The sequence below is a fragment of the Bombus huntii genome, chromosome 13 (assembly GCF_024542735.1).
Source record: "Bombus huntii isolate Logan2020A chromosome 13, iyBomHunt1.1, whole genome shotgun sequence".
Classification (NCBI taxonomy): domain Eukaryota; kingdom Metazoa; phylum Arthropoda; class Insecta; order Hymenoptera; family Apidae; genus Bombus; species Bombus huntii.
The window spans coordinates 5,110,104-5,128,865 of record NC_066250.1 but is presented as its reverse complement, the minus strand read 5'-3'; the positions used below and the strand labels follow the sequence as shown (position 1 = coordinate 5,128,865).

Here is an 18,762-nt window from a genome sequence, read left to right as displayed (position 1 = left end):
CCAAAAAGCTGCACAAAAAGACGCTGCAGGAAAACGGAAGGATTAAGAAGGAACAATAAGTACAATTCCAAGTAATAGCCTGCAGTGGTTAAAAGAGATAAAATAATCCCTGAAAGTTCCAGCCAGTATTATTGAAGATTAACAAAATAAAATATTCTACTTACAATTGGTAGCCATAGTCCCAAAAATATAAAGATTACTATCCTAAAGAATATCGCCAAAACTAACAAATGGATAACGAAAGTAATTATAGAAGAAGTAGATAAAGGAGAAGAAAAATGTAATAAAATACGAAAGCTTCAAATCCAAAGGAGGCTCGACACTAAAATGAAGGAGACGATAGTAAAACAATCCTGTCAACTTCCACGACTCGAGTAAGAGTTACGCAGATGGTTCATCGAATCATCATCAAACGAAACGAAACTACCAGTAACATTCGTGAATCATCAAGATACCGGATACAGGCTCGAATCCTTCAGTATAGAATAATATTACGCGAAGGGATGGCAAAGTAGTACAGAGGAGGCATAAAGGTTTACGAACCTTTTCTATACAGCTTAAATAGGCCATTCACCATCCTGGACGAGTAAACTACCTTCTTTCTATTTGGTCATCGTAGACGTATAAAGGAGACGCGGTCGATATAGACAGCGTCTCTTCTCGCTATCCTTGACGTGAAAAAGACATCCTACCTTTCCAAAGAACATCCTCTCTCTCTCTCTCTCTCTCTCTCTATATATATATATATATATATATATATATACGTATTAAAGAAAAATCGTGATTTTGCCTATATCGGTGTCTGACTCGGCGAAATCGAATCTGCCGTTTGAAAGCAGCAAAAATTCTACGATTTGCGGGAGGATTAAAGAAGCAGGACGAGCTTTTATTGACACGTACGATAAGCTACGTTGCGATCCGCCCAACTAAAACGTTAATGTCATTTCTTTGCTATTATGGCCGAAAGAACATTTCGCCCTTTGAAACGACTCCACGAATTAGAGGAAACCAGCGAGCCGTGCTCCAATTGAATTCGCCGATTGAAAGTAGAAAAATTCTACTTTGTGGCAGACAAAGCCCGGCGATGAAATTTTTAGGTTCCTCTGGTGTTTCCACGGTAATGAGGACAAAAATTGGGCGATTCATCGATCGTCGGCTCGTGTTTCAATTACGTGCCCTACGTTCAACATTTGATTAATGACAATCTACTAATGGCGAGGGGAATTCGCTAACGAAATTAATTAATCGGAACTAGTAGATAACTTCGTGCACGTTAGTAACGCCGATGCTCGCTTTAGATTTAGGTGAAGCAATCATCATTGCCGATGCCCCCGCGATCGTTACTGTACGAAATTGGCAATTATCCAACGAACTAGATATCCTGTAGCTTTTATGTAAAAAAGTCTACGCCAAAAGCGGACGTTCCTTATTTGCAATTCAGCAGTAGTATCTCACTTATGAAAATTAACTAATTAAAATTAATGAAAATTTAAAACGCTTTGTACAATATTCGTAATACGTTCGTAAAGAGTTTTTTTCACACAGCTGCTCGATTTACACGATGAACTGGAAACTGCGTAAATCCGTAAGTGTTCGCAATGTCCAGCCAATAATTAAATTTCCATAGTATTGACCCCGACGTTCGAATTCGAAGGTGCAAGACTGACTCACAGATTGGAAAAAGGTTGTTTCGAATCGCATTAAAGATGGGCGAAGCAGAGAGACAGAATGAAAGCGAATTTTAAAACAACTCGATCAATTTGACCACTGAATTGCCCAGTGGTTCAGTTTTTCTCAATATTTGGCCAATTTTGATAATGCCATTTCGGCGCAATACAATTCCCTTTTAATTCTTATTCCCTTCGACACCTCGTTCTATTTTCTTCTTTTCTCGATCAAGAGCAGAAATGCTATCAGAAAATTACCGATGTCAGCAAAAAACGTAATTAACAATCCTTCCAAGATGGCCCGAATCCCGTTAGCCATTCTCAGAAATGGCACATCCCAAGGAGAGGCTGTCTTAAATTTTGCAAATTCTATTCGTCTTCGAAGCAGCCAGAAATTAAGTAATCTGCATCGCATCTCCAGTTTATGAAGCGAACTGTTCCTGTGTCGCAAAAGAAGGGTCTGATATCTAAATCCCTATATAATCGTTATCTCCCTATATAATCGTTATAACTTAGTTTCTTCGACTCTCTAAATTATTTAAGATCATATCGTTTATTTTTCTAGAAGGACGATCATCTTGAATTTATAACGGCGGATGGGATAAAGGTTATCTCTCTTAATGGCAATCGTTGACTCGATATTGATTAATCCATTGGACGCTAAAATTTTATCATAAGATGATCTTGAGGAACTGGAAATTGATGCCCCCGGGGCGATTTTGCTATTCTCGATTGTTGTTTCATCTTGACACATAGAATATCCCTGACCTTACTTGTGCCATGATTTTAGTACCACGGTGAAGAAATGACAAGATATTTATTGCCCTTTTTTAAAGGTTTGTTTTAAGGTACTTTAATATATAATAATTTAATACATAATAATTATTAAATATGATCCCACTGAATATATTGATTAATATTAAATATTTTTAATATATTCTTCCACTAAATATTTCCTAACTTCCATGTCGTACATTTTCAGGCACGTTTCTAACTTTTCCAATATAACCGCTTAACCAGTCTAATTCCACAGCAGCTAATGAAACTCCAACATCTCTTTAACACGTACAATACATTCGTAAAATATATCTACGAGTGTTCGAATACTTTCGTAAGCTTGTACATACTGTACATAGAACTCAAGTATCCATTTAAAAATGGAATTAATGTTTCTGCAAATATGTTAGAGACCATCGTATGCACAGGTCTATGGAGAGGAATAATAGATTCTTATTGGCACTTTTTTCAGAGACATTAAACACGCGTTCGCTATGCCGAACGAAGGTCTCATGAAATTCTAATCGAACCATTAACTCTGAGGCGCCTGATAGCTCTCCTAGCTCATTTCGTCGCCGTCGAAACGGATATTTCCTCTCCGTGCGCTACTTTCCAAGTCTTTCGACCGATTCTATCCGCGTAGATGCGTGCGTGGATGCGTCACACGGTTACCCTCGTCATTCCCGATAATACATTACGCGGCGCGGAAACGTGTCAGCTTTAGATTAATCTCCCATTGTACTTGTGTGGTGCACCGTTCACGCCGTCCGCGAAACTACACGTTAACAACAGACACCATTACATCGACCAACAGAGAGACAGAGCTTGCACGTGCAGGCTGCTTGTACAGTAAGCGGAAGGAGAACGATTAATTGATTAGACACCGACAACCAGATTCGAAGTTTCCACTCACTCGTGTATATGTTGAGCCGTTTTTGTAAAATTGATGTCCCATTTCGTCGATTTGCATCCGATAATCAAACGCACTCGAACGCCCCTGCTTTGGCAATTTAAATTAATCGAAAGGTTAATTTTGCCAGTTCTCTGTCTGGTGAAAGGGAATTCAAAAACAATTAACACGCTGACTGTCAACATAACCAACGATAATACATTTTTTTTAGAATGATTAAAATACGATAAATTTCATGGATTGAAAGAGGTTTAACAGTATGAGTGACTTGGATAGCATTGTCAGACAGAATTACGCAAAATACAATATATCCTGCAAAATTTCAACTGTGTGATATAGTACGTTTAAATCTGTTGCGGATGCCAGAAATATATAAAATTCACGTGGCAGTCAATGGAGTTAATGCATTTGACATTTCCATAGTATCAATTGAGATACTACAAAGGTACTACCAAATGATATCAGATTTACTACGCTTAGACCCAATTAACACGTAAATGCCGTAAATATAGGGTGAGTCAATAATCGGTATAATTTTGTAGTCGTTGTACCTACTTTGAAATACTATAAATATACAATAGTTTCCAATCTTCTGGTAATAATTACAAACTAAACAAAATAAGTGGAGTAATAATACCACTAATACACTGTTCGACAAAAAAATTGCAACACCTTGATGCGATTTCGTATATAAAATGTTGCTACGTTTTTGGTGAGCAGCGTAAATTGAATTGAATTCGGTATAAAAACTTTCCCTATTTACACGTATACTCGTTTCTATATATAACACTTACGAAGTTTCTCTCAATCTCCAGCAACTCCAAAAACCATTTCCTTCTACCGAACGTACTTTCCAAAATATTCGCAGCGATAGATTAATATCGAACACCCGAGCGAACTGGACCATCAGATCGTCAATAAGTTGCCCCGTCTATGCTCGATACTTTTTAATGTGTCACCCTGCACACACACACACACACACACACACACGTACACACCTACTTCGAGACTCGTCCTGCGTTCAACAGCTTTTACTTTTCCAGTTGGAAGTTCGCCAATAAATGAGGCCACGAAACAAATAAAACTTTCCCCGATCATTTTTAACAACTTATCAAATTTCTTGGTCGAAGCGTCGAATCCAAGAGTAGAAGCAGAACTTACCAATAATGGTGACGGATATCAGGAGACCAAGGACCATAGTCGTGAGGATGATCGAGGCATCGGTGAACGCCAACCCGTCGGTGGACGAGTTCGCAGTCTGGTTTACGTGTTCCTCCATGACGTACGAGATATAATCCTCTCAGTTCCAGCAGGCTCTTCAATGTATGTCGGCTATCATCTCCTTAAATAGCGTACCATGGTCCACCGGTACGAGGAGATCCGCGAGATATGAATCTTCTATTCAAGGCGATCTTGGCTAGTCGACTTCTTCGAGTTCGCCAAGTTAGTGTCTGTTTGTTGAAATTGTAATACGAATGTCGTCGGCTAATATCCTCATTCGTCGCGCAGAATTTTCACCGTTATCCATTTTTCGCGGACAACGGTCACAATCTTGCCCAACGACTTAAAGTCTTTTCCTTCGAGTCGGAGGTGAGCTCTGCAACAGAGAAAGAAATGAATTTTAATTGGTAGAATTGGTGTATCAATTTGAAAAACAGATGGAAGAAGATTGAAGAGGTTTTACTATGGTTTACTGGAATAAATTGTGTAAGCCAGCTGAGAATCGATCAAAATCAAATCGCTTTTTCAAACGTGCTACAAAACCATCAATTAGTATCTGCAGTAATAAAATTTTACACCTATGAATATGGAAGCTGTACCTTTCTTTCGCTTCTAACTAATACAATTTAAATATTGGAAATGCAGAGAATTTCATGTCAGTGAATTTTTTACATAAGCGTTGGCATTTGTAATAAAAAAGCAGAATATTCTAGAAAAGTCTCGTACTTCTTTCTCATAAGCCCTATAATTTCTCGTGTATTAAGCTGCACGTTATTCTAAATTCACTCGGTTCGCTGTCGCTTCACACGAATCTTTCACAATCGCTCAGAATTACGCTACTACAAATTTCTTTCCGCTCACTGAATATACATACGCGGATCTATTTTTTTATCGAATTAGTCACGTTATTCAGACGAAGTCTCTTTGGGAAAAACGATCGAAAGAAATGAACGAGTAGTATCACCTTCACGGTGGTACGCAGAAGTAACGAAATTGGAGTAATCGATCGACAATTATTGGAATTGAAACGCTGACTGCCGGTGCAGACCGTGTTCGGTTATAAATATGGGCAAAAGAGAAACGAGGTAAAGGGAGAGAGTATAGAGGAGTGAAAAATAAAAAAAGAGAAAAAAGAACGAGAGGCAAAGAGGTGTGTGTCCACGATGAACGAGCATCATAAAATTGCTTGCCGAGGTCACGTGCGCTATATTTAATTTTTCGATAGACACGTTTCATTAACTCTGGAGCTAGTGAAACGATTCTGGCTCGCTGTCTAGATTCAATTGTTGCGCGGAATCAAATTGACAGGTCCGTGAATTACCGTTTCATAGATCCGTGTCCGCGCGATGACACTTTTAAATACTTCATCAGATATCCATCGTCCATTTGGTAGTCGGACTGCACGCAGAAAAATTCCATCGCGAGTTTCGTTGCGAATTAACCGCCGGTCAAAGTGACATCGATGATACTGGAGAGACACCAGGCGAGTACAAAACGAGAGGAAGAGGATCGTTTCAGGTCAAGAAATTTCCACTCCTTCGAGACCATTAAAAAGTTAAAAAGGGGTGTAAGAAAAGGTGAAGGAGAACGAAGAGAAGTACTCGTAAAGATGCGCCAGATAAAACAGCCACTTTCGCGGGTTATTAAATAAATTTTATGGCGATTCGCCGCGCGAGAAACGTCGCTTCGCTATTTCCCTTCGTTATTTCCATTTTACTTTAATACGCGTTGACACGTTTTGCTGTTCGTTTTTTTACCGATGCAAATTCATCTATTTTCCCTCTTTCTTACACTTTTCCTTCTTTCTCACCGGTCTCAATTCTCCCGATTTTCTCTTTTTTATTTCCTTCATTTTTCTCGCTGGTATGTCTCGATTATTGATATTTCTCTATCCGGTTTTCCTTTCTTACATTCTCTATCCTTTTTACATTTTTACCTTCCTTTTCTTCCCATTCTCCTCACAATTTTCCTTTCTTTCTTTACAGATTCCCTTTCTTTTCCTCCCTTTCTTTCCTTCTTCCGTTATTAACTCGCCTGCGTACTACGATTCCCAAAAAATCTGCAATCCTCTTCCCTCCTTTCTTTGTTCTCTCCTCCTTTTTCTTCATCATGCCTCCCATTCTTCCTTCTCTACCCTTGCTCCTCCCTTATTTTGCCTTTCTTCGCCTTTGTTCATCCTTCCTTCCACTTTTTCCTTTTCTCTCATTTTCATCCGTACCAAAGCGGCGAATTAACCACCACGCCAGCGCCCGTAATAATCAGTGACGTTCCGATTAAAATAACGCAACGAAACAGCCATATACCATAAATTGTGCAAGCGATGTCGAAATTCTGCTGGAGAAATAATTTTTTAACGCGCGCGCGCTATTCGTAACTAATACTATCGCGATCCGCAGCGCGTAATGAACGCTGCGAAAAAGTAATTTCAATTAAAATTCGTTCCGAAGAAATTCATCAAATGGTTGGCGTCCATTTCCCCGCATCAATTTTACGGGGAACAGCGTCGAGAAGTTTCCTCTAACTTTCCTGACTTCGTCCTGCGCCATTAATGACCACGGCTCCCCTTTAACGACCAGCAGCGTTTCAACAAACCTGGCAGGGATCATTTGTACCAGTTTTTTCAAAGTAAAGATCTCTCCTTCTCTATATATCGTTCCATAACGCGTTCAGTATCCCCTCAACAAATTATATTTCCGCGGAAACGCATCTTGCTCAATATGTTTTTCGTTTCTACGTGTCTCACGTGTATAGAGTGAAGTTTCCGTGGTACGTGATGAAACAAAGGTTCCCCTTGTTTCCTCGACGAATCGAACGTCGTATAACGTGCCGTTGTTCCATCGGGCGGAGCATTAATTGCACCATTGTTTCGACAATGTCGTTAATCGAATAAAGTAGCAGCTCAACTCTAGGAGCCAAGTATTAATTAGTTTATCCCGCGAGCTATCGGCTTGAGAGCTGCCTCTGTCTGTAACGAGCCGAATCCACTAACGGAAATGAACGTCGTCGTCGCGTGAACGATCATTTTTTTCGTTATTGAATCGCGTAATGATCGTAAAATTGTCAGATGGGGGATTAATCAACTGCTCGCGTGGAATTACCATTGAAACGTCGATTAATCGATATTGTAACCATATTACTCCGAACTACACTTCTACCAATTTCGTCAAAGTTCAAATTATAACAGACGTGTTATGTTTCATGATTAAAACGTCGGAGAATCTTGAAACGAAGATGAATTACTTCCTGACAAGGATCGATGATTGAACGATTAATCTTTGGAGAAGAATTAAAATGAAAAACATGTACTATATAATCTGCGGCGATTTTGCAACAACAAATTTCATTTAAATGATAGAAATTATTTCGAGGATTTATAAGAGTACGAAATTTCACAAATAAAATTAACCTTATCCCGAACTTCGATCACTTTACTTTCCAACTGTTATCTCAAAGTTGTAAACTTTCATCAATGTTCACGATAAAATTCATTTTATTGCTACATAAACGTAGCCGAGAATTGTGTATGATTCCGACAATTACAATCAAAAGATCGTTACTAGACAGCGGATCCGTTGGAAATTCATACTTCTACAAACTAGAGAAATGTAATCTAAATGGAGATTCGTTCCCTCGCTTTAAATATTACAACGAGTACTATGTATTTTCGATATATCGTATAAATTTGCATGTTACGCGCATTCTATGCATTTTTCAACGTTCTTTCTTTCTTCTTTCTCTCCGTTTAGCTGTGGCAATCTTTAAATTGTCCACTCTATTGAGGGAAGTTCGGTCGAATTAGAAATCGTTCAGGATTTAGGGGAGGATGAGGATGTTTCTAAGCGGCTTCGAGTGGCCTTCGAAAGCCGGCTAAGAGCTGAGCCAGTAATCCGCGGATCTCGTAAGCTTCTGTAAGCGGAAAGTCCTCAGAAGAGGAGGGAAGTTAGTTACATGAGGCTAATGGAAGCCAGCGGCGGCACAGCTAAACAATATGGGCAGCGACACGCTAACAAAGTTGGCCAGGCCAAGAAACGTAATTAAGGCTGCAGAAGTTAAGTTAATTTGGAAATACCGAGTTAACCGAGCCGTCGGGCTCGACCGGAGAACGCTACGGTTCAAACTAACGGGCTTGTCTGTAAATCAATTCCATGTCATGGTGTGCCTGTCTAGACGCCACCCAAGTGTTCAGGGTGTGATAGAAACGTACACGTAACCGGATAGTGGTTTCTATACATTAAAATGTCACTTTCTAAAGAAATGGTTCGAGTTAAACCATCGGTCTTGAAGCATGAATTTGTTACACGTTAATGGGGATGAAGACAAAAATTATATAAAACGTTCTAAAATGTAGTGCTCGTAATAATATATACTAGATATCTTCTCGAGTCTTATCTTGTTAATTATGTCCCTCACAATATGAATTTGCACGATTATCAACAGTCTAATCATAAAAATTATTTTGTTCGAAGTTCAACTAGAGAGACTATACGTATGTGGTTAAATATTTATTTGAAGAAACGAAACCTCGTATGTTCATAAAAAATATAGAAAAATATTTAAAGGAAAATGTATTTGTACAGATACTAACAGTCTGGTCATGTACCATAAAAATTATTTTCATTAAATAGGATAGAACTGTTAAAGAAACTACATGCGGCTACATTTTTATTTCAATAAAAGAAACTTCATGTGCATTAACCCAATATTAAAAAGAAATATAGAGATATTAGTAATGGAAATAAAAACACAAAATGATAGAGAAAATGATCCTTTAATTGTTCTGCGAGCAGCATGGCGAAACTTCAGTCAGTATATCACGCTAAACGTTCTTCTTCTTCTTCGTCCAAACTGCTTCTAATTAAGCAAAACGTCGGATGCACGGTTGTAGGCTAATACAGATTAATGTAAGAACTCTTGGTCAATGTATCGGGTCAGTGAAAGTAATCGCGTTAATAGCCGCGAGCTTGGGTATGTTCGTTATCCGAAGGAACCGGTCATAAACGATGAAACTTTATTTTCCACTCTCTTGAACAGCCGGAATAACAAATTCTCCACCCCGCTGCATCCTCACCGCCGAGGCGCAAGTTTTAATTAAATGAGAAACTAGAAAATCGCGGTCCCACGTAACGCCTTAATCTGGATTTTGCGAAATTTTCCCGGTTTAATTCCAGCGCGTGAGTCCGCGATAATCTCGAGTAACTCTAGTAACTGGCCGCTTTGACACAACACGTCAAATAAGAGTATTTGACAGGTTGAATCCTGTTCACAGAATATTATTTCACATTAAAATTCCTCGTGTATAATACAATTCTACTATATATTAGAAAATTAATTTTCTGATCGAATCTATGGACCAGGTGTACCAGAAGCTATCCCACTTTCCATAGGATGTACTTTAATTACAAAACTGCGGGCACATCAAATCGTAATAATTTTGTTTCTCATAATCATCATAACGAAATACTGCAACGTGTATCCGAAATTGTGGTACAATGATTATTACATTTCATATCTATAAACGGAATTTATATTTTTCGATTTATATTTATAGATTCCACGAAAAAAAAAAAAAATAGCGACTGCTGTTTCAAATGACTAATTCGCTTGTTAATTTCTATATATTTTAAAACTTACGCATTTAAGATAATAATTTAAAAAAAGAAAACGTAGGCACAATAACTTCGTATAAAAAACGAAAATGACACTAGAAACGATTCTTTACTTTTACGATATATACTCATTTGAAAAGTTAATACATTTTTTAATGGTCAGAGCCTTTCTCCATATGTAACACAGGAAATGTTTTTTTCCAAATCCATTGAAGCCATTAAAACCATCGAACCCATTTTCCCAATTTTCACCGGGCGCCATTCGATTTGACTTATGAAATAGTGGAAAATCCGGCCCTCTAAAACACCGGTGCAGCACTAGGGTAACGTCATTGTCGCGAAACATTACAACTGGCCGCAATATTGCCATCCCTTTCCACGGGAAAGACCCCCGGGAACGAAACAAGAGAGCGGCTCGCGAGAAATCGGAAGGGAACTGTACCGGTTGCGCGTCCCATGAATAAAATATGAATCAGCCAGTTGCCGCTGTGTTTTTAGCGAATGAAACGCGGCACTCGTATTGGGGGCGGGTTTTCATTTCGTGTAGCAGGAAACGCGTAATTTTTCATTCCCGTACGAACGCAATAAAGGTGTACGCACCCGTTGGATCCTTAAATCGTGTAATAATTCTCACGAGATGTGAAATTAAACGAAGAAGAGACGAATCGCGATTCCATTCCCAAGTTTCACTGTGTCATTCGACGACTACACAGGCTCGTTTGTATACATCTTTTATGAATATATCATACGCGTGTTATACGAAACGTTTTGAAATTTCATTAGCATTGTTATGAGATTCGACTGTCATGAGCATATTAGTACAGGTGGAAACGAATTTAAAAATACATACAGAAGCTACAAAATATTTGATACAAGTGTACATTTCATAGAAATCACGAAAGTGTTTAAACAGTTAATTATCAATTATATTGATAAACTTTAATATTCGTATTTAATATTTCTAATGGGTTTAAGATACCTATTTATGTTATGCAATGCTGTAATATTATTTAATACAATTCATAATTGTGTGCACGTAAGTTTTGTTGAATATATGTTTGCAATAAATGTCTCGTAATTTCTGTATACGTTAATTAAATTGCGTCTCATTAGTGTATCTCATTAGTTTCTGTCTCATAATTGTGTCTCATTACTCGCAAATGAAATTCCATTATACATACTGTATACATAAAAATTATCTATGGTAAGTATTCAAACACTGTCGTGGTCCGGTATATATCTGAATGTTCCTAATGAAATTGCGCAAGAAGGTAATTAAAAGGAGAAGAGAATCGTTCCTCCTACGTTGAGGATACGCAAGAATCTACCAGGCAACACTCTCAAACCCTATTATTGCGAACGGACGCAAGCTTTCTTGAAATGAAAAGATACTGCGTCATCATAGAAATGGATTTTCCCAGGCGTTTTTTTGTGTGCTTTTCGTACGATAAGATTCGCTCGCCTTTGCAGTGGAACTTTACAACAGAAATAATCCTGATATTTGTACCGGTTATATCTCTTGATCATCCGGATTCTTAAAACGTCTCGTATAACGAATACCAAGGACCATTAGCGAGTATAATCTCGCGAACAAACAGAACGAACACTCGTGAATCCCTTCCTTGCCTTCCATAAAATAGTTCCTTAAGTAAAGTCACCTTGCCAACCCTTATGTTGTCCTGCTGTAACACCATGGAAACTTTAAAACTGTCGGCGTAAGTCTAAATAACCGGCTGCAATACGTACCCAGCTAATTTGACCGCGTTTACAAGTAAGACCTCAAAGTTTGTCGTTAAATCATACGGCAGACGGTCGGTATGGCGCTAGCCAGTAGCAGGACAAGGCTCGTGGTTGTTAAGCGCATTCACCAAGAACTTAGTTAAGCAAGGAAGTTCGGTATCAGGAGAACGAGAGATACACATACAACATATACGTATAGGAACCGCGATAGAGAGAATAGGGAACACGAAGATCAGCCAATACTCGCGACCAACTCTCATCTTAGCTCTCTTGGATATTTAGATTAGGACACAGTAGAACTTGCCTAGAAATTTGTTGCAACTTGTTGGAAGACAAACAATTTATACAATTGTAATTCACCCATTTTCTCCGCTACTTAATATTTTTCGTCCACGTGATTAGAGCTGACAACTTGACAAGTGGATTCGCTCGGCGAAAGTTCAGTCAGTCAAATATCAACTAAAATTTCGACCCAACAAATGGAGTTTTACTGTACCGCTGTCGATTAAACATCTGGAGTTTTAGTCTCACGAAGTTTGATAACGGCGCTCGTAAAGGTGTCCTATAAACGCATCGCTTTTCACCAGAATAACGCTTGCATTAAGTCGGAAGATTGTACATCTCAATCGTACTGCGAAGTGTGAATTTCATTCTCCAGGTGTCAAAGTTGCTTTCACAGTCAGAACACGCAGATGGTAATGTCTCTATATAAACGATAATTTTCTTAGATTTGCGGTGAAACAAGAGAACAGTAGAATACGGGTAAGTAGATACGGAACGTATGTGATCAGACATGGAGTAAAGTGGTTATATGAAACACAAGCTTTTGTTATGCGCATAAATTGTTGTCTATTATTACCTTCTACAACACTATAGCGTGTACATCAAACGAATTCAGAATTGTTATTAACTTATCCTCAAACAGGTACCAAAAAGGTATTTCATTAAAATATTCCAGTATTAAAAAAAGACTCGTACGGTTTATCAATTTGTTCCTTCTTTAGCATATAGAATTTATTTTGGATAACAACAGATGATTTGGTGTATTAATATCCTCGTTATAAAAATACACCGTTTGTATTGCGAAATTCCATTCGATCGTAGTTTGCATAATAGAGGCTTGAAATTAACTTGTTCATATAAACGAGGCGCGGATAAACGAGATTTTGTTATATTGAGATAGTTTGCTTATTCCTCGTATCACTGTTATCAGAATCTCGTCAGGGACTTACCACCTGGTGAGACATTAATATTCACTTTGAAAGGACCGCGAGTCTTGTCCCGGCTTAAAATTTAATAACGACAACACCGTCGTCATCCTTCACACCCCGTGCTGTCTTTTCTTCTCCCGATAAATCATGGTTGATCGAGCGTGACTTAACGACGAGAATCTCTCTCTCTCTCTCTCTGTCTTTCTCTCTCTCTCTCTCTCTGTCTTTCTCTCTCTCTCTCTCTCTGTCTTTCTCTCTCTCTCTCTCTGTCTTTCTCTCTCCCTCTCTCTCTCTCTCTCTCTAGTTTCACATTTTAGGCGAGTTTTATGGATTTTCGTGAAAGGAGTTCGCGAGAGGAATTTGGAATGTTCTTGAGTTGGAAGTAGTAAGTAGTATGTGCGTGTGTGTGTGTATGTGTGTGTGTAACAGCGTAGGCGACAATTGTTACGATGACTCAAGAATTTCCAAAAAATTGGAAAACCTGGTACACCGAGGTTCCGAGGTTTAATATCTAGAGGCTTGCAACTTCTACAAGGTGGAAGATTGGGGAGGAATCGAGGCGATTTGAACCCCCGAGAAAAGAAAAATCGATCGACCTGGAGATTCAGTAATCCTCCACGCTGAGTGGCGAGAACACAGCTTCTTCCGTATTCGGCAAAGGAAGTACAAGGGGAAAGGCGATTTATCGCCTCGCAGCCCCCTGCTGTGTGTATTTCCTATGTTGTTCTCTCATTTTCTTTATTTCCCGGACGCGTCATGACATCGCATGAAATTTCACCGTTTTCCAGAAGCAACCACTATTTCTTCGCCAATTTTATTTATTCCACTTATACCGGAAGATCACAGGGAAAGATATAATAAGTATCCTTTTGTTGTTCTTCTCATTTTAATATCCCTTTATGACTAGGCAGGAGAATCTTAGTAATTAAAAAAGTAAAACAATTTCTTAGATTGAAAGATGAAAGTCTTTCAAACAGCTGATAAATCGACGAGATTTTACGGCAATCAAAGGTAGAATTATCAAGATAAACAATGTATTAATATTTTCAGTATTGTAATATTATAATAAGAGATATTTAAACAAATTTTGAATGTATGAAGAAACACATGTTTCGTTGGAAAAGCAAATATAAAGACGGTTATGATAATCCGCAGGGATCTCATTTTGTTTGACAGCTACGGGAACATTTATGCTGAACCTTTTTCGATGAATTAATTTGTATTTTATAATAACGTGATCAAATTATAGAGCTATGTCTGAAAATTTGTTTGACCAATTAACAATACAATAATTTGAAAGTGTCTATACCATCGAAGAGTTTCGAATTTTGAACGAGTCGCATCGCAATCGGAAAGCGGGGTATGAAGCGAATTTCCAGAATCGATCACGCGGTTAACTGGTAAAAAATCGTCGAGTATCGTGGTATCGGTGGATTAAGGCACGATAAATCACAGCAGCTCGATTTGTTTCGTTATCTGCCATGAATTTTTTTTATGGCGATTAAGGAAACGTAGCTACAACATACCTGCAGATAAATCATCCACGGTACGCGGAATGTAAAAACGAGGCACGTACAATGCGAGCAAATTTTGAGCGATCCTTTCCGACTTGGACGAATTCCAAACGAGGGGAGGGAGAGGGGAGAAGATTCATCGCTTTCGGTATCGATGAGATTCTAGTGCTGCTTTAATTAGTCGAAATATAATATCAATATTTTAATGTTATTGTCGATAATAAAACTGAAAACAAATGAAATTGTTTCTAAATCTCGCTATGAATTTTCCGAATAATCCAATGCGTAGAAGATAATAAATAAAAAAACAACATTAATTTGTGAAAAATTTCCACACGACAGCATCAATTTTGAAAGCAAAAAATTTGGAAACGATCATTTCGACTACTTCGATAAATCAGTGTTGGAAGAATGAAGTCTGACCAGCCTGCCTGTTAAATACTTCGTCCAATATTTTACGAGCGTATCTGCACTCTTATTTCGCTCCATGTTTATCACCGAATATTTCACCAAATTGTCAAGAAACCTCTGCATTTCCCTCGTCCAATATGAGAACGCAATTTATTCTTCGATTCAATTTACTCCTCCAACAGACCTGTAAAATCGTATTAATGCGATTATAATAATGCACACTGAGTTGAGAAATTTATTCGTATACAAAATAGTAAATCGCAGACGTTGCATATTGGCCAGAAAGTAGAATCCACGTTTCTCTATGGGTGTATGTATATGTATGCGGGTGAGTGGGTGTTTCTTTGGGGAATGGAAGTGACTTTGGTAAAGATAAGAAAGAAGATACCGGGGAAGGGAAAACCGGCGAAATTATATCCGCGAGTAATGTCTCCGATATGCAGGAGGAAATTGCACCTCAGGCATCACCATTATGATAGAATATCTTTACCATAAATTCCTTTTCACTATGTTCGGCTATCGCCTATGGAGACCCCCCGTTACGTCCTCTCTCTTTGATTATGTTAATATAACGTTATATATGGGTCCTTAGTCACGATCGTTTCCAGATTTTGCAGAGGTATTTTGGTTTATAACAGGAGGCAACGTCGAACGATATTCGATATTCATAATAACAAATATTTTATAAAATCTGATTGAAATTGATGGAGATGCAAGTGAAAGAAGATAGAGAGAAGAAGAGAAGAAAGTAATTTACATCTGTTTTACTATACCAGTATGTAGATTTTACTTACTTCGATACTTTATTTATCGCGAAGAAATGCTAAGAAAAATTGCAATTTCTAAGCTAAATTAAAAAAACATGATATTCGTAATATTTTTTTTACTTGTCGAGCAATTACATTTTAGAATTAAAGTAGTTACGAGCTTGATCGATATAGCCTGTAAAATTTAAAAGTCTTCCAAGTCTAGCCGGTTTAATTATCGAGATGTGTCCCAACTCCCGATAATTCGCGCGCTTCTTGCGAAGTTGAGGGTGGTGAAATTTAAATGAGTTCAAGGTTTGCACCGTTCTTGGCGAATCGATTATTAATTAACGCTAATGCAGTGTATCTTCGCGTCAGATATACATCTACAATAAATTCAACCGCCAGTGACGTCTCTTCCACTCCCTTCCTTTGCTCCGGGATACTTGACGTACGGAAAGAGAACGAACACCGAACGGAAGTCTCGGGGTTTCTGTTTACTTAACCATCAAGATTATGCGCATAAATTAAACGACACACGCTACCATTAGCCGCCACTATCACGTCGATGCAATAAGGGCGTTAACGCCAGTAATAGAGCAGCCTAAGTACACCGTGGATGCAGCTTCCCAAGCGCAACGAAAATTGCCTTTATACAGCGCAGTAATATGGCATACAGAGCTTGTGGAATTTGCAAATGAAAGACAAACCTTCGACTCGATCGCGATATGATCCTAGCCAGAGTTTTCCTTCAATTTTACAACTATGGATTTGAAATTCTTGACTCCATTGTATCGCGTTATTCTTATTGGTTTTGGGATCACCAAATTGATTGAAAACAGGAATGTTTTAATTGTTTAGAACGAATGATTGAGGTTTACGCGTTGGAAATAGCGCGTAGAGATGGAAAGATGCGAAAATAATAAGAGGATCGATCGGTTATTTCTTTCTATTGGGGTAATGAGAATTTTTGCTGATGAAATGTAGAACAAGCGATTGAATATTTCCAATGTTATGAATATTCTACGCAAATGAGAAAATAACTAGGCAAAAGAACAAAGCAATCAACTGATTATTTCTTATAAATCCCATGCAATTATAAATATAAATATACGAATGCTGATTTGAATAATTTTCTGAAAACGAATATTTTTGGTGATTGCAGCAAATGATCGAATTTCCTGTACTATGGATACGTGGATGAATCGAGCGTTTGAAAGATTTGCGGCTGTAGCCTACTGGCGAAAATAGGCGAAAAGTTGGTATGAAATGGAGGCGAAACTGTAATCCGACAGATCACAAAGCACAAAGTGAAAGTAACGGAGTCTCGCCTGGCATTGTTACGTAAACTCAGAAGATTCGAGATAAATGAAAACTAATCTGTAACTGGGTGTAAGTACTACTTCTCTCTTTCAATTCGAATTTCACCATGGAAGAGAATGAATAGCGAGTTGAAGGGAGAAGAAAGGGAGACTGAATAATCACAGATAATGAAATGATGCTGGATTACACGGAGGATCACACGGCTATCGCCTTCTTTGTCAAACGAACGACATTAGCCCTTCTTGCTGTTACTCTCGAGGGTTAACTTCGTAAAGCCGGCATGTTCGTATTGCTGTAAGCGTGAATAAATGGATATGTTCGTATTTTCTGCGACGGCGCTTGAATTGTGACTGTACAAACAAAGATGCACAAGTCGATCTGCATTTAAATGATCAAAGTTTCTTCAATGGCTCGCTATAGAAAGGGAACTATTCCTTAATTCGACACGCCAGATACATAAGTGCTATTCACGAATTCTATATTCCTTTGTACCTTCAATTCGTTTCACGTTTCTGCATACTTGGCTATACTTCACTAGAAAAGTTTTTCTTCGCGGAATTAAAAAACTCTCGGGTAGATCCATTAACTGGAAACGCCGATACGTAAATGAAAGCCACGGGTTCTACGTATTTTCTATTTTTCCAATCTCATTTCACATTTTTGCATATTTTATACAGAGAAGCTCAGGACAAAATTTCTAAAAGTTTTTCCTTGAAGAATTATACAACTGATCTTTTAATTGAATACACCAGATACGCAAGTTTAATTCAAGAATTCCATATTCTTTTATATTTCAGGCTATTTTAATACGATTCATATAAGAAGATTCAAGAAAGAGATCCACGAGATAAATTTTATAAAATTTCCCCTTTAAGAAATCGAACACGTAACGTGTAGATCTGACGATCTGACTTGATCTGTTGTTCTGATCTTTCTGATGTTCTGTTCTTTCCTTTTCCCAATATCATTCCCTGTTTTCGCATAGTTTGTAGAAAGAGGTTCGAAAAAATTTTCCAGCGAGAGATCTGTAAAAAATTAACCAACTGAACTATAAAATAAATTAGTACCCAGACTATGACACGGCGTACGTTATCTGCCAGATACACACTGTTTTTCCAACAACTGATCCCTTGCAAGTGACACCCGCTTTCGCGAAGGAGACAAACCCAGTTCGCAGAAGTTAGTCGGAGTTTCTGCCGGTTTTTACATAAACCACTGAAACTTCCAGAAGAGATGGCTCGTGATTTATCCGACGTCTGTTTTCTGATAACGTATCTCAAATCCAGAGACTTTAAAAAGCGATCTAATTTCACGTGCATGAACACCGGATGAATCTAACAACTTTCATCGTAATAATTAAAAGGGCGCGTGATTTATATACGGCGCGAAACTTTCTTTAGGAAGCAGCAAGCAAGTCTCGTAAGTTTCTGAGGTTGAAGACCAGTTGGCCGGCAATTTTCCTACGTGAAATACAGCTCGGTACGGAGCGTTTTCTCTCTTTCGAATGACACCGCGCAGTTTCGTTCGTCGCTGTTCTCGCGCCTCTTCTCAGGCCTACGCGTAACCCTGAACCGTGGAATTTTTAATACTTGTTCCAGCCCCTTAATCAAGAGAGCAAGCGGCTATATCTCGACCA

The 18,762-nt window shown here is 38.3% G+C and overlaps 1 protein-coding gene across 9 annotated transcripts in view; it reads right to left on the bottom strand.

The window, feature by feature from the left end:
• LOC126872262 (5-hydroxytryptamine receptor-like) overlaps positions 1 to 18,762 on the bottom strand; it is a 158,351-nt gene that overhangs the window by 41,128 nt on the left and 98,461 nt on the right. For all 9 annotated transcript variants that reach the window (XM_050631976.1, XM_050631977.1, XM_050631981.1 and 6 more), the window contains one exon: positions 4,516 to 4,951. In XM_050631976.1, the coding sequence (XP_050487933.1) occupies positions 4,516 to 4,633 (118 nt within the window). In that variant the 5' untranslated portion in view covers positions 4,634 to 4,951. The remainder of the gene's footprint in view (positions 1 to 4,515; positions 4,952 to 18,762) is intronic.